A 16,776-nucleotide genomic window follows, 5' to 3' on the forward strand; every position below is an offset into this window, starting at 1 on the left:
ATATATATTTATATATATATATAAATACATACATACACATATATCAGATGGAACTCAGTTAACTCAGTGATGGCTTGTTTATTTAAAAAGTCTGCATTTTATTTAGCAATTGGATTTAGCCACAACAGAAGTTCTAAGTTCACACCCAGAGAATAATGCTTGTAGTACTTCAGTACTTACCGATCAATAATGAGCAAAACATACCAAAATGTAAGAGAAGTCAACTATGGTGCCATTATTGAGACAAATCAGGCATACTACCCCCCCTAAAAAGCATTATATTTTGACTTGCCTTAATAAAGGCAACAATGGTGTTGTCTGTTGTGTTCTGGTCCATTTCGCTTATTCAGTAGTGAAGAATCAGAATCCAATGCCTACGTTTCACCTTTGCCACAAGCCCTTTCAACAACGGCTTATGTATTTTATCTGTGAACTTTATCTACAGCAGGTGGAATCTATAACAAGCATCACACCTTCATGTTTTGACAATTCGGGGCCGATTCACTAACTTCGAGTGAAGGATTCGAAGTAAAAAAACTTTTTTTTGGGCTACTTCGACCATCGAATGGGCTACTACGACTACGACTTTGAATCGAAGGATTCGAAGTAAAAATAGTTTGACTATTCGACCATTCGATAGTCGAAGTACTGTCTCTTTAAAAAAAACTTTGACCCCCTAGTTCGCCATCTAAAAGCTACCGAAGTCAATGTTAGCCTATGGGGAAGATCCCCATAGGCTTGGCTAACTTTTTTTGATCGAAGGATATTCCTTCGATCGTTGGATTTAAATCCTTCGAATCGTTCGATCGAAGGAATAATACTTCGATCGTTCGATCGTAATATCTGCGATATTCGAAGTCGAAGGATTTCAATTCCCAGTCGAATATCGAGGGTTAATTAACCCTCGATATTCGACCCTTAGTGAATCAGCCCCTTCACGTGTTGTTCCTTGGTTTTCTATTTCCTCTGGTTTACCTAATTTCTGCACATTTTCTTACTACTGAATACAGCATTGTCTGTATGTATTTTCTACCTATCATGGATGCCTGAATATAACTTGTTACTCTGTATTATTCTATTTACATAGACATTGGCCTTAACAGTCACTTACTGTTTCATATGCACAGAACTGCAACTGTGTTCTTTGGATGCGAGAAACAACTGCTGGATATGACTAAGATTTGACAGAATAAAGCTTTAAGACATAATCTGGTAAATAATATAGACAGACGGTAACAGTTTTTAGGCTTGAATGTTGAAGTCTTTGTTTACAGGAAGTGCATCAACAGTAGGAAGAATTTAGAAGTTGCTACATTATTTCTTACAAAAAAAAAGGTAAATTATTGGCTTCATTATCCTTTCATTGATTGTTGTTGCCAGCGGCATTATTTGCTTTTTCTTGATTCTTGTTCCCCTTCTTCTTTCTCTTCTTCTTCTTGGTTTCCTCTTTCTTGCCAAATGTTATGAAGTTGCTTTTTTGGCCTTGGGCAGATGGCTGGTCCTGACGGATTGAGATAATGGCTGGTGATCCAGGGATGATGAAATTCTCCGGGAAATCAGGGGGGATTTGTGGCACAGGTTGTTTGGCATTGTCCGGGCCATACTTGAAGGACCAACTGTTGCAGTTTACGCCAGCTCCAACAGGGGGAGATACTTCTCCTCCTTGAGGTTCTGAAAAGATCAAGATAAAATATTTAAATTCAAATGAATTATCAGATATATTCATATACAAGTATTAACACATTGCTCACATTTCATCAGAAATCCACAAGGAAACCTTAAAGGTGTAGTTGACCTTTAATTTAACTTTTAGCATGCTATGGAATGGCTAATTCTAAGCAACTTTTGCATCAACCTTAATTTTTTTCATTTTCTTTTTTATCGTTTTTGAATTATTTGCCTTCTTCTTTCAGCTATCAAATGGGAGTCACTGAGCCCATCTAAAAACAAATGTTCTGTAGGGCTACAGATGTATTGTTATTGCTACTTTTTATTTCTCATCTTTTTATTCAGTCTCGTATTCAAATCAATGCATGGTTGCTAGTGTAAGTTGGACCCTAATAACCAGATTGCAAACTGTAGAGCAGCTGTAGAAAATGCTAAATAAGATGAAAACCACAAAATAATAATAAATTAAAACCAATTGCAAATTGTCTCACTATCTACATTATACTAAAAGTTAAATTAAAGGTGAACAACCCCTTCAATCTTATTATTTGACATACTGTACATAATTATTTGATCATGTATAATAATGAGAAATAGGTTTGTACATATTTACCAATATTTTAAGAAATGTATTTTAAATGCCTTATTTACAACCTCCATTCACCTTTGCTAAAAACCATATATTAGACTTCTAAAGAAGTGAGCAGAAATGTTGTACAATGGGGCATTAATAAAGGGCGAAAGGGATAACACTAGCGACTTTTCGCCAGAAATCATCTGCAGGGACATCGCCTGTCACTAACAGCCGCACACGACAATTCGCTAGCAATAGAGACTGTCGCTAGCGTTCTTTCGCACTCTATTACCAAGTGACTTTTCGGTCTGGCGAATGGCCGTTGCTCCGCAAATTCACTAAATTGCGGATTTTATTGAACGTTACCTCTTTCGCCAGAGTTGTCTTTGCCACCTCAGACCAGGCGAACTGCTGAAACAAAGCAACATCTTCCTCAATCTGATGTCAGTGACATCATATCCTGTACCCCAGAAAATCATTAAAAGTGTAAAAAACGCAGGCAACTTTTCTATATTTAAAGTGGGATTGCCTTCAAAAGTCTGAACTATAAAAGAATTTTTTTAACACATTTGAGGGGCATGCCACAAGGGTGGGCTCATGTCTAGGGCATTAGACGAACACTTATGTCTTTATTAATCTTCCTTGGACATTTGTAATAAAAAGTGGCCACTTCAAGCATTTACACCATCATTGGTGGTTGAACAATCCTATTAGGGTAATTTAAAATGTAAACAGAATGTTAACAGGCTTAAAGGACAGTCGTGATTTTTATGGTGTTGTTTTTATTTCTAAATTACACTGTTTACACTGCAACTCATTCACTCCACTATGTAAAATTTAATTCCAAACCCAACAAGTGTATTTTTTCAAGTTGTAATATTGGTGTGTAGGCAGCCATCTTTACTTGAAAGCCATGGTCATATGCTTTCAAGTAAAGACAGTGCTGCACTATGGAACTGCTTTCTGACAGGCTGTTGTTTCTCCTACTCAATGTAACTGAATGTGTCGCAGTGGGACCTGAATTTTACTATTGAGTGCTGTTCTTAGATCTACCAGGGAGCTGTTATCTGGTTACCTTCCCATTGTTCTGTTGATGGGCTGCTGGGGGGAGGGGGTGATATCACTCCAGGCAGGCAAAAACCCAGTGGGCCCCCGGCTCCCTGCACTAATCTTACTGCTGCAACCTCCCTTCTTCAGGCCGGTCATGGCAAAAACACAGAGCATGCACATGTGCGCATGTGCGCATGTGCACATGTGCGGTGCAGGGGACGAGACCCTGCATCACTCAGTAAAGACACAGTAAAGTCACATATCTGGGGGCACCTGGAAAACTGACAATATGTCTAGCCCCATGTCAGATTTCAAACTTAAATATAAAAAAAATCAGTTTGCTCTTTTGAAAAACAGATTTCAGTGCAGAAGTCTACTGGAGCAGCACTATTAACTGAAAAACATGTTTTCTCATGACAGTATCCCTTTAAGGTGTGGTAATCCAAATTATGGAAGGATGCCTCATCTAGAAAACCCCAGATTCCAAGCATTTTGGATATGATAAATCCTATATCTGTATAATTAATGAAATGCAGTCTGTCATGCAGATTTAATAGCACATACTGTAATCTTTCTAAAAGTGAGAAAATTAAGAGCATATTAGTTCCTTTACGTGTTATAGTGCTGTATATGTTTTACCTATATTTAGTTATTTATAATGTACTGTATCTTGGCACTTCAGGGAATAAACAAACAAGTTTGCAAGTTTAAGGGAATAGACCAACAAGTTTTGCAAGTGCAAGTTTATTCTAACAGGCATCTCTGTATAATATATAGGCAAGTGGATGTGAGTAAAAAGATAAGCTGGAAAGTAAAGCAGGGTGAAACTGGAACCTCAGGGGTCCCCGACGGCCCCCTCCCGACCTCCGATTCCTTGGCGCACCATGCGCTGCGCACGCACGTGCTACCACGGCGCAAGCATGCGCCACCAGGCTGCTCTGAGCGTACATGCGCCAATGGGGACCCTAAGCACACATGCACCAACATGGGCAGGCAGTCTGGGCCGGCGGGCCCCACCGTGTTTTTTCCCGGTGTCCAGTCCGACACTGAAGTAAGTAACTCTTTAGACAAGCAAATGAACAAATCCTCTCCTTGTAACATGGCAGGTATCACATGCTTTGGTGCATATATTGTGCCACTACAAATGTAACCAGGTAGCATATATTGGTCACCGGTTTAAAAGCAAACATATTATTGGTTGCTATGGGTTACTGCTCCTGGGCAAACTTAGTGCCATTTATTACATATGGAGGAATGTCTTTTATACCTTAGAATAAAGTAAGTACAGGTATGAGACCTGTCATCCAGAATGCTCGGGACCTGGGGTTTTCCGGATAACAGATCTTTCCGTAATTTGCATCTTCCTATCTTAAGTTTACTTGAAAATCATGTAAACATTAAATGAACCCATTAGGCTGGTTTTGTGTCCAAAAAGGATTAATTATATCTTAGTTTGGATCAAGTTACAGAGAATAGATATAACAGATCTGAATTTAAAATCTTGGAATTATTTGGATAAAATGGAGCTTATGGGAGACAGCCTTTCGGTAACTAGGAGCATTCTGGATAACAGGTTTCCGGATAACATATTTGCTTTACCAAGGCAGTTAAAAAACAGTAAAGCTAAGCCCATTAGTTGTGGTACAATACATGCACCAAATCATGTTCCAAGCCGCCGTGATGCAAGGACCCCAGCATTTCAATTAAACAAGATAAACTTGTAGCCTGCCTTTTTTTTTTTTTTTTGCTTTCCTGGCTCTTTTGTACAATGGAGTAGTGATGCAGGATATATAAATATATATGTATATATATATATATATATATATATATATATATATATATATTCACAAAACTGGAGCACTCATGTAAGCAAAAGCAGCTGCCTGGGTGCAGTGTTCAAAAATTATGTAAACCAAGTATTGTACAAAAAAACGCACTCTCAGGTCTTCTCAAGGGTGTAAAAAAAGAAAATATTTATTTCGATGTTTCGGCTTCTATACTGAAGCCTTTTGTCAAGTGGAGTGCACAGTGCAAATAACAGTCAGTATTTAAACACAAAATGGCGCCAAGACCCACAGTGTGACGTCATAGCATCATGTGGGCGTCACCAAGTGAATATGTATAAGTATTGCATATTAAAACAGCGTTGTGCACTCCACTTGAGAAAGGCTTCAGTATAGAAGCCGAAACGTCAAAATAAATATTTTCTTTTTTACACCCTTGAGAAGACCTGAGAGTGCGGTTTTTTGTACAATACTTGGTTTATATATATATATATATATATATATATATATATATATATAGATATATATAGATATATATAGATATATATATATATACACATACACACACACACACAATGTATTAAAAACATGTATACAGCCCTTCAGTAATTGCTGAAGCATCTAATGTGAGAACATGTAACCTATCAGTGTGTAATGAGCCCTGGTCTAAGTGTATTTGTTGCTCTGGTTGATTTTTTCACTTTAAGAAAGATTACAATAAGTGGTATCAGAAGTAGGGGGGAAAAAGCCCATGGATAATGTATGCTCACACCAAGTACCAAAAAGCAATGGTTGCCCATTGGGACTACTGACTATTGGCCAGGCTGCTACACACAAAGTTTGATGATTGTGCTTTTTTAATATCAGCCTTTATGTCGGTATTTTAATGGTATTTATTGTTCATTATGACAGTGTCGAGAGTTTGCTTTGTATCCATCTTGGCCAGCCAGTAAATCTCATAACAAGCTGCAAATATATAAACAGTATATACTGTAACCAGCAGAATTTTCAGCAATGCAACAGAGCAAATCCTAATCCTAAACTTGCCATTAACCAGATTTGCTTATAAGCAGAGCTTTATCTGCCGTTTCAGTAAATTAAACTTCTGTCTCATTTATATTGTGGAACACTGCAGATCTTTATCTGGAATTCTGACCGCTCTGTTTCCCGATTCCTTAAAAATCTAATAAAACATTGTGTATGGCCTTAAAATGTAATAAAGGCAATAATTAAATGCTGGGAAATCAATAAGAAACAACAATGATGGCTGAGATCTGATTAAATACCATTATAATACACGAAAGAGGGCAGTCTTGCACAAATCACATTGTTCTATTGCCTGTAATGCACCTTATGGATCCTTATGCATAGCAAAGTATATAGAGTATTTTGAGAACAATTTGTACAAATAACAGGGATGTTGTCTAATTTATACAATAATGGGAAGCATCATCACAAGCAGTAAATAAACATAAATATAAAGGATAAAGGATAATAGAAATGGGCCCCTGATTACACTGGGCCCCTAGCATGTAGCCTATGCACTAATTAACCTCTACACACAGTTGTGTTCTTGCAGCAATGTGGGCACAATGGAACCTTGTACCTAACCCCTGCCATAAGCAGTAAGAAAAGAGCTCTACCCCTTGCCTGTGTTGGTGCCCCCTAGCTTGTGAGTCTACATGGTGCACCAACTGGGGGGAATCCAAGAGAACACCACTGTTTAGCAGGGCCGCCGTTAGAAATCACGGGGCCCCGTACAATAAAATTTTTAGGGCCCCCTGGGCACCACCCACCCAGGCCCCACCCCAGATCCTGCCCACACCACAGTTAAAAGACCACACAGACATCAGCACTAAAAAAGGTACCCCCCACACACAGAAGTTATAAAAAACTATTGATGGTCAGGGCCCCCTTATAAGTAAAAAAAAAACTGTGGTGCCAGGGCCCCCATAAAAGTTTCTTTTAAAAAATTGGTGGTCAGGGCCCCCCTACAAGTTCAATAAAATAATTGGTGACCAGGGCCACCCTATAAGTTAAAAAAAAAACATTAGCGCCAGGTCCCCCATAAAAGTTTTTTTTAAAAAAACCTTGGTGCCAGGGCCCCGCTTACAAGTTAAAAAATTTGGGGCCCCAAAAATATTTTTTAAAAAAACCTTGGAGCCAGGGTCCCCTTACAAGTTTAAAAAAAATTGGGGTCCCATAAAATATTTTTTTTTAAAAATTGGTGGCAGGTGCCTATAGAGTATTAAAATAAAACCTTGGTGGCCAGGGGTTTAAAAAAAACCAAAACCCACATTGGTGTCAGTAGAATTGAACTCGTGGCTTCAGGACTTCAATTATAGCTGTTTTTGTGACATCGGGTCTTTTTTCGGCGCTTCAGGACTTCAGTGTCGGCTCCTTTTGTGACTTCGGGTCTTTCTGCCGCTTCAGGACTTCGTCTGTTTGGCACTTCCGCATTCGGCTGTTCGGGACTTCGATCGGACGGCATGGCTTCGGAGCTGTCAAGGGGGGCCAGGCTCTTCGAAAAGTGCAGCCCTGCCGGGCCCCCCTACAGGCCTGGGCCCGGGACACTTGTCCCTCTGGTCCTCCCCTGATGGCGGCCCTGCTGTTCGGCCCCTAGCTCACCTCTTTTGAAAACAGTGCAGCCATTGTGGAGCACAAATTCCAGCATCTATTGACAACTAAGGGGGTTATTTATCAAAACCTGAAAAGTTCTCACTATTTTCCAAAAACAAATCCGCACTGACTTTTCCCCCGATTTAACAATACATTTTTCAGAAAATTTCTTGTGAAGGAAAAAAAATCGATAAAATCATAAAAATATCAGAATCGTACTAATATTTCAAATGTTACCAAAAACTGTGGCTTTTTCGGATTTAACACCCAAAACCTGCAACATTTTTGGATCAGACACCCGAAAACCACAAAATCTTTGGATTATTGAACGAAACCCAACAAAGGTCAGGTTATCAATGCAACATCTGCCATTGACTTCTACATGAATTCGGCAGGTATGAGTTGGAGTACTTTTTTTTTAACACCATCGGGTTTATTGAATTACAAACATTTTATTTGTTTTTTTCTATGAAAAAATTGTTGTTTTCTTCAATCAGAATAAATAACCCCTAAGTATTGGTTGATGAGGCCCTAGATCTTCCTTATTATATTTTTGCTTTGATAAATTCCACATGTGCCAGCTTAAAACATTGACTGTGAACTAGCAGTAGAATGTAAGCTGGGGGGCAATTAGATCACAATACAAGAACATCCCAGTATCTATTAAGTACTTTCTATTATTCAGGTTAAGAAATATAGATCTGTATATGTATTTAATGCATTCCTATGCTTATAATGAATTTAAGAAGTAAATATCATTATATTTCTTTCATCCACCCACCATAGAATATTGAAAGGTTGTACAACCTGTTTGACGTATTACTCGAAAAGACTGGGGTTATTTAAATGGGGCAACTTTGCCCTCTCCTAATCATGTCTCACTCATCTTAATTTTCAGTCATTGGGGAATATTTATACTAGGCAACTTTGCAAGTTTTTATATGAGTTTCTTAGGGTCAGTTGTTTTTTTTTACATACTGTAGCTGTCTGTACCAGACTAAGGGAGTTATTTATTAAAATCCGAATGTTAAAAACTCGAAAAATGCTAATTTTTTCACTAGAAAACTCACATTTTTCATGGAAAAAAACCTGATGCTGCAAAAAGGCCGAATCCGAAAATCCGCCATCTCAGACCTGTTGAGGCTCTGGATAAGTCAATGGGAGAAGCACCTATATCAAACTGAAGTTATCAGGGTCTAAGGGGGTTTTTGCCAAAAAATTCCTACAGGGTTTTTGGGCAAAAAGTAAAAAAAAAATAGTGATTCGGGACAAAAGCTCGAAAGGGTAGAGCAATTTGGGAAAAAGCCCAAAAAACGTGGAAAATTCAGGTTTTCCCTCAAATTTATCTAGATTTTCGACGATTCGATTCAATCTTTTTGTTTTATTAATAGATAAGCTAAAATTGGGCATGGGAGTTTGGTCATGTTTTTTTTTTAATAAAATATGAGATAAATTCGGATTTTAATAAATAATCCCCTAAATAATTATAAGGTAATTATATAAATGCCTATATAAATGCAAGGTAATGTTCTATGCAGAAATAAAAGGTTAATTATCTTGCTATCACGCAATCCATTGTCTGTTGCAGTGTATATTATAAAGAAGACCTCCCTTACCCTCCTTCCATTCAGCAGATTGTTCCTATATACTGTATAGGATTCCGGCCGCTGCCATTGAAAGCTGATTATCCAGTTAGGGTAAGGTCACACTGAACGTTTTGGGGAGCGTCACAAGGAAACTTTGGGCGACTTCGGAAAACGAATCACCGTGTGTGATTAGCTCTGGAGATTGGTCACCGCAAAGACGAGGCGATTAGTCGCCAGGCAACTAAATCTCCCCGAAACGCTCAGTGTGACCTTACCCTTAAAGGCTTTCTTTTTGTCTGCGGTAGACGTTTCCTTCTTCATTGTAGACGTAAAAAGAAAAATGCGCCCCCTTATAAGCTACAGAAAGTCTCCAGTTGTGGGAATATGTCACTTATTTCTGTGTTATGTCAAATAACCCCATGCCGTGATATCTTAGGCATATCTAATGGGTTTAACTGTAACATTACATGATCCTGCCTAATTTAGCAACATCAAAGATGCGTCTGATATGGAACAGACATGAAAGCAAGAGGAGAATGTTGTTATAACCTGATTACGCTCTTCCAGTGCACTGGGCTTTATGCATCTTAGATGACTGTAAGTGTCTGACCATGCGAGCGTTTCAGCAGTCAAGGCATTCAGAAAGCCACAGCGAGCAGCTAGTGAACTGAAAGCAGATGAAAAATGCCAAACAGCTTGAGCTCCCCGCATCTAAGTACCATCTGAGGAGTTCACAAGTTCAATGTAGAATTATATTTGGATTAATCCTTTCATAGTACAATTATCCATTAGCAAATCACTTCCTGAAATTATTTGCTGGAAATGAACCATGTTGCCAACAAAAGTCTAAAAATGTTGTTTTTTAAATGTTAGGATGTGTCAAATAGCCATCCCCAGTATTATTTAGCAGATCACCTGTACCCTGCTCTGAGAGACCTTCCTAACAGCTTCACTAAAACTAAATACCTTTCCACAATCCGTGAGCTGGAGCACTGGATCAGAGTAACTCGCTACTAAATTCTATACACAAAAGAATAGGGAAAACACACCTTTTACCACATCGTTTTGGTCACTTTACCACTATACAGTATATATAGCAAAATGAAATATAAAGTCTGCTGATACAGTTCAAAAGAATTCTACCATTGGTATTTTGTCCCATTAATTCTCATGTCAATTTCTTTTATTCTAATTACATGGTTAACTTGACTCATTGTTTCAGTACAGTTAACTACTGTATAATAATTCAATTAAAATCTGACTGGCTAAATCAACCTACTTATTAGCATTCCGCCTTTCCTAGAGACATCCATTAGGAATAAACCAAACTCTGAAGCATTTTGTGTTTGTTTTATTGTTTTTTCCGAGGTGACTAAAAAACACACAAACTCCCAACAGATATATGGGGGAATGTAATAAAAGTTGGTAATGGAAAAACTATTCACAATGCCAAAAGTTATGCCTTTGCACAAAAAAAATGTGCTTTGCGCAAATTTAATATCGCTTTTTCAAACCCGGAAACTGTTTAGCGACCACTTTCGACAGTGGAAGACCGTTTGCAAATTTTATAGTTTGCGCCAATGCTCAGTAAATATAATAGAACTTCTTATTGAAAAAGTCGTTAAGTCTGCTCTAAAAGCTTCATTGTAATCAGCTTGAAAAAGGAAATAAAACGTTCTGAAAGCTTGTTATGATTCTATTAGTTAGCCAGTAAAGGTATCACCTTTATACCACTTTGTTATTATTGTTATATTGTTTTTATTTCAAAAAGGTTGCCCTGTAACATTTTTACTGGCTAACACGGTACAGCAACTTTACCTACAACTCCAAAAGATTACGACACCTTCAAGCACTTCTTAAGAGTGCACAATTAGAATTGGCAATGCAATAACAGTTTAAGGAACAATATTACATTGCGAAATGTGGATTTTTATTCTTATTGCTGCAAATTGTTTTTCTGTTTGCGACTTTAAGTACATTCCCCTGGTCTATTTAATATTAAAGGGCAACTAACTACATTAGACAGATCAAAGCTATACTCTGATTTTGAAGGTTATTGATCACTGAGATGGGGTAATGCTAGTTGTTTACTAGACTGAGGCAAATAAGTTCCTTGCAACTACATTAAAACATGGAGATGTTTTCTGACTTACTATGTTTTAGTACCTGTATTACAAAACTCTTGAAATGGATGATAATGCAGGCAGGACTAGTGATGGGCGAATAAATTCACCAGGTGCGAATTTCCGTGTTTTGCCACCTTCGAATACATTCGCAAAACTGCCACGAAAATTCGACGGTGAAAATTTGCCGAAAAAGTTGCTTGCTTCAAAACCTTCGTACGTCAACATTATTCAGAAGCCCATTGACTTTAACGCCAGCGTCAAATTTGACACGGGTGTCAAAACTGATGCGGATGTCAGAATTTGGAAAAATTCCACTAGGCAGGAGCTTATATTGATTTGAAACTTAAAGGTCATTGACATTGCTATTCACCTTCACTCTCTGTAAGGACTATCCTTATGTTTTTAGAAGACGTTGATCAATTGCAAAATGCTATGAATGTAAGAAGGAGCCTAATAGTATCAATAACGTTCAATTTCCCTCAAATCTAATATGTGAACAGATCCATGATGAATGAAAAAAAGAGTTTTCTTTAATACTCATTCACACCATAAATCCCATCAGATAATCTGTTGACGCATGGTTATCCATCTAATGAAGGTGTAATAGTGAAGCACTTGTGTAGCAGATATACATAATGCCATTGTTTAGGCATGTCTGAGATACATGACAACATGGCTTCTGCGTTCATTAACAAACTAGCCTTTGAATTCGTTTCTAGTTTCACTACATTTCTGCATTAGCCTAAGGCCAGCAAGAACCTTACTGAGTAACATAATCATATCTGGCAGCTGACCTGGTTCTGCTCTTCTCTGTCTGTGCATACTGCAGAGCTACCTTTTTGTGTATGTGTATATGAGCTCCAACAAAAATAATACTGTATATGAAAGTGGGTTTTCTCTAAACTAAAACAGAATTATGGCTATTGCTGATTTTCCAAAAAGACTTTTTCACCCAGTGGAGTAACTAGATATTATTGGGCCCCACAGCAAAGTATTTTTCAGGCCCCCAAAATGTTCAGAGGTTGACTTGTTTTACCAATATTTATTGAAATTGTACATGAATTAGGGCCTCATGGAGCCCTATACCTCCTGCCCCCCCCTGCAGCCACAGGGTCTGCTTCCTCAGTAGTTACGCCCTTTCCTCATAGCCCTTAGAATAGTCAGGTCACATATCACTAAACTAATAGTGGTTTTCATGTTCTTTGCCTATAAATAAATTAATCTATGACTGCACCAGGACCCCCATGCTTTTATACTAATAAAATAATAATACAGTTTATTGAGTTCATGGGTTACCAGTAGGGAAAATTTTTGTAAATGATTTTGAACACATAGTACAGGTAGGCGATCTGTTATCCAGAAACCAGAATCCAGGAAGCTCAGAATTACAGAATGGCTGTCTCCATAGACAGTTCAATACAATATTCCTCTTACCACTTACTTGATTCTTAAGGGTACATATACGTTCTGGTTGCTTCAAAAACCAAATAGTATCCAGTGACTTTGTATGGAAGGAGCACACCTATGGCCAATGTCTTATATACTCGAGTATAAGCCGTCCCGAGTATAAGCTAAGGTACCTTGAGGTATTTTAACTGGGAAAGCTTATTGACTCGAGTATAAGCCTAGGGTGAGAAATGCAGCAGCTTCTGTTAAGTTTCAATCAAAAAATTGAGGGTTTCTGCTCCCATTGGAGGTGCCGGCGTCTCGTTTTTGGATGCCGGCGAATATTCTTGGAGACTATTCTTGGATGCTGGCGACTATTCTTGGACGCCGGCGACCGTTTTTGCGCTTGACCAGAGTATAAGCCGAGGTAGAGTTTTTCAGCATATTTTGGGGGCTGAAAAACTCGGCTTATACTCGAGTATATACAGTAATTACATTTTACATGGTAGAGTGAATTATTTGCAGTGTAAACAGTGTAATTTAGAAATAAAAACTACATCATTAAAATGACAGAATCTCATAGTCCATATCCAACCATTATGGTATATCCAGTAGATTATACATTTAAGTCCATTACCTAGAAAAATAGAATGATAATAAGTTATCTAAAACACTACTTAATTAATTTTGCATAAGAAATCCATTTCCATAATTTTCATAAAAAACATTGAAAGGTAAAACTTTTGTTTAATGCAATTGGAAAAAGAGACTCCAACTTTTATAGCCACACTGCTACTCTCTAATAGTCTCTTTCTCCAATAGGATTAAACAAAAGTTTTACCTTGCAATGTTTTTTATAAAAGTTATGGAAATGGATTTCTTATGCAAAATGAATGAAGTAGTAGTTGTTTTAGATAATTTATTATTATTGAATTTTTCTAGGTAATGGACTTAAATGTATAATCTACTGGATATACCATGATGGTTGGATATGGACTATGAGATTCTGTAATTTTAATGATGTAGTTTTTATTTCTAAATTACACTGTTTACACTGCAAATAATTCACTCTACCATGTAAAATGTAATTACTGAATTATGGCATGTGCTTTCAGAAAGAGCCAGCACTTTAGGATGGAACTGCTTTCTGCCAGGCTGTTGTTTCTCCTACTCAATGTAACTGAAGTATTCACAGTGGGACCTGGATTTTTACTATTGAGTGCTGTTCTTAGATCTACCAGGGGGCTGTTATCTGGTAACCTTCCCATTGTTCTGTTGTTAGGCTGCTTGGGGCGAAAGGGAGGGGTTGATATCACTCCAACTTGCTGTACAGCAGTAAAGAGTGACTGAAGTTTATTAGAGCACAAGTCACATGACCTGGGGCAGCTGGGAAATTGTCAAAATGTCTAGCCCTATGTCAGATTTCAAAATTAAATATAAAAAAATCTATTTGCTCTTTTGAGAAATGGATTTCAGTGCAGAATTCTACTGGAGCAGCACTATTAACTGATGCATTTTGAAAAAAAAAATCCCATTACAGTACCCCTTTAAGAAACATTTATTGCAACTTAAGCAACTTAAGTGTGTCACATTCAGCATTGACAGTACAAGCACCCAGGCAAGATAACATTTTTCAATATATTTAAAGTTGGAGTGCTGGCTTGATTTTCTGAACAACAGAATAAATGAAAGACAATTAGCTTTGATAAATGGAAATAATGAATGAACTGCCTTGAGATGTTCTATCAATTAACATGAACTAAATTTGAATGCAATCTTAGATTAGCACATAATGCAAAAAACACATATGTACTGGCTAATCAATATAATACATTGCTTATTTATTGAATGGTTTAATACTACCTTTGTTAATTGATCTGTGCTATATAAATATGTTATTTATGGCATAGAGCACAAACATTTATATTATTAGACCTTGTATTTGTAAAGTTTATTCTGTAACCATGTAAATTAACTCATCAGTATGCAAATTAAAAGCAACTCATCATTAACATAGATGCTGATACCTGCATATATTATACAAACCTATGGGGAGTGGTGCAGCACATAGTGCGTGGCTAATAATAAGGACTATATGGATACACTTCTTTAAGAATGTCTTCCTTCTGCAATGCTGCTGAGCAAACAAACCATCTCTTGAGAGCTCTGTAATGTAGATCTGGCACAGCTTTGATTCCGAAAACTATAGCACGATATCGATTGCAATTGTTCTGGGAAATAGACTCGAACTGTTTGTATTATCACACGTAAAATGTTATATGTAATGATGGACAAATTTGTCCCGTTTCACCCAATAATTCACAAATTTTGCGTGAAATTCGCGAAACTTCAAATAATTCACGCAATCGTGAAAAATTTGCTAAATGTGTCAAAAATATTTCACCGCCCGAGACTATTTTTAATGCATTTGGACAAAATAGGGCACATATAAAAATTGTCGCGGGCGTCGAAATTGATGAGTGAAAATAATTTTCACGTCGATTGACTTCAATGGATTTCAAGAATTTTTCGCAGTTTTGCAAATTCGTGGCAAATTGATGAATTTGCGCCTTTATTCACCCATAACTAGTTATATGTCTTGAGACCTGCTCTTATTGGAAAATTAGCGTGCCTTCCACAGGCTGCAAATTACAGAATGACTGAAATATCTATAGATCATTAGTAAAGCAAAATATAAGACTACAGTGCAATGCCAGTGCCTAGTTTCACTTACTAGGGTCTTATCATCTGACAGCACAGGTGGATTAACTGGTACCTCAAAATACTTATTCAAATTCAGCCAAATATGTGAAGTTATTTGCTAAACATGAACTGCTCAGAGAGGTAGTATGTCTAGGTCTGGGAAACAATGCCCTCTGTTCGTATGGGGTACTGGTGCTTCGGAAGTGTTCATTCAGATTATATTATTTAACAGGACACCTATAAAAATTATAAACATACCATTGCTAAAGCCATTGCATTAAAGGAGAAGGAAAGGCTAAAATTAGGTAAGCTTTATCAGAAAGGTCTATATAAATACACCAGTAAACCCTCAAAGTAATGCTGCTCTGAGTCCTCTGTCAAAGAAACACCACATTTTTTCCCTTCTATTGTGTACTCATGGGCTTCTGTATCAGACTTCCTGTTTTCAGGTTAAACCTCCAGGGCTTGGGCTTGAGCATGCTCAGTTTCCTCCTCTCTACCTCTCCCCCTCCCTTTTCCCCCTTCCCTCTTCCTGTCCCTGCTGTAATCTGAGCCCAGAGCTATGAGTGAGCAGGGAGAGACTCAGGCAGGAAGTGATGTCACACCAAGCTAATATGGCAGCTTTTATCCTAAACAAACAGAGAGAGCTTCTAGAGTTAAGTTCTTTATAGCAGTAAGAGCAGTTTCATAAGTATCATCAGGTAATGGTAATTTGTAGAATATACGCTGTCCATCTGCTCCCAGGCAGTGAATAAGTAAAGCACGCTTTCTAGCAGCAGAAATCTCCACTTGGTCAGCAGCAATAATGTAATTTTCAAATATACGGATCCAAGCAGTAAAAGGTATGGTAGGCTCACCAGGGTTTAGAAGAAAAGCTGCAAGCTGCTGCAGAGAGCCATCCTTGTTATGTTTTGTGTAGCCGAGGACGAGTAGAGTATAACAGTGCTTTATTAGCAGGGTCATGCAGGCATTACACAATAGTAACTTTCACTTTTAAGCTACCAGGAAATATGCACAGTATAAGTCTGGGCACAGTGACATCTACAGGCCATTTGTATAAACACCACAAGTTGTTGACTCTGGTATAGTAAAGCATTCTGCAGAATACATATACTGTAGTGTTATAGCTTGCACTATTGTGGCTAATCTATTGGCAATAAACTGCTTTGGTAGCTTCCCTTCTCCTTTAAGCAAAAAGTAGAGTGGTTTACTATTTTCTTAAAAAGTTAATTGGAAAATCAGAAATCCAGATATTTCCCTTTAGCACATTTGTTCACACC

The 16,776-nt window shown here is 37.7% G+C and overlaps 1 protein-coding gene across 5 annotated transcripts in view; it reads right to left on the reverse strand.

Annotated features, from left to right (window-relative positions):
- Positions 1-837: 837 nt before the first annotated feature.
- Positions 838-16,776, reverse strand: part of pcdhac2.S (protocadherin alpha subfamily C, 2 S homeolog) — a 130,586-nt gene continuing 114,647 nt past the window's right edge. For 4 of the 5 annotated variants that reach the window (XM_041588813.1, XM_041588815.1, XM_041588814.1 and 1 more), the window contains exon 4: positions 838-1,671. In XM_041588813.1, coding sequence (XP_041444747.1) covers positions 1,361-1,671 — 311 coding nt within the window. In that variant the 3' untranslated portion in view covers positions 838-1,360. The remainder of the gene's footprint in view (positions 1,672-16,776) is intronic. The other variant, XM_018256257.2, reaches the window with a different exon arrangement.

The sequence above is a fragment of the Xenopus laevis genome, chromosome 3S (genome assembly GCF_017654675.1).
Source record: "Xenopus laevis strain J_2021 chromosome 3S, Xenopus_laevis_v10.1, whole genome shotgun sequence".
NCBI classification, from domain to species: Eukaryota; Metazoa; Chordata; class Amphibia; order Anura; family Pipidae; genus Xenopus; species Xenopus laevis.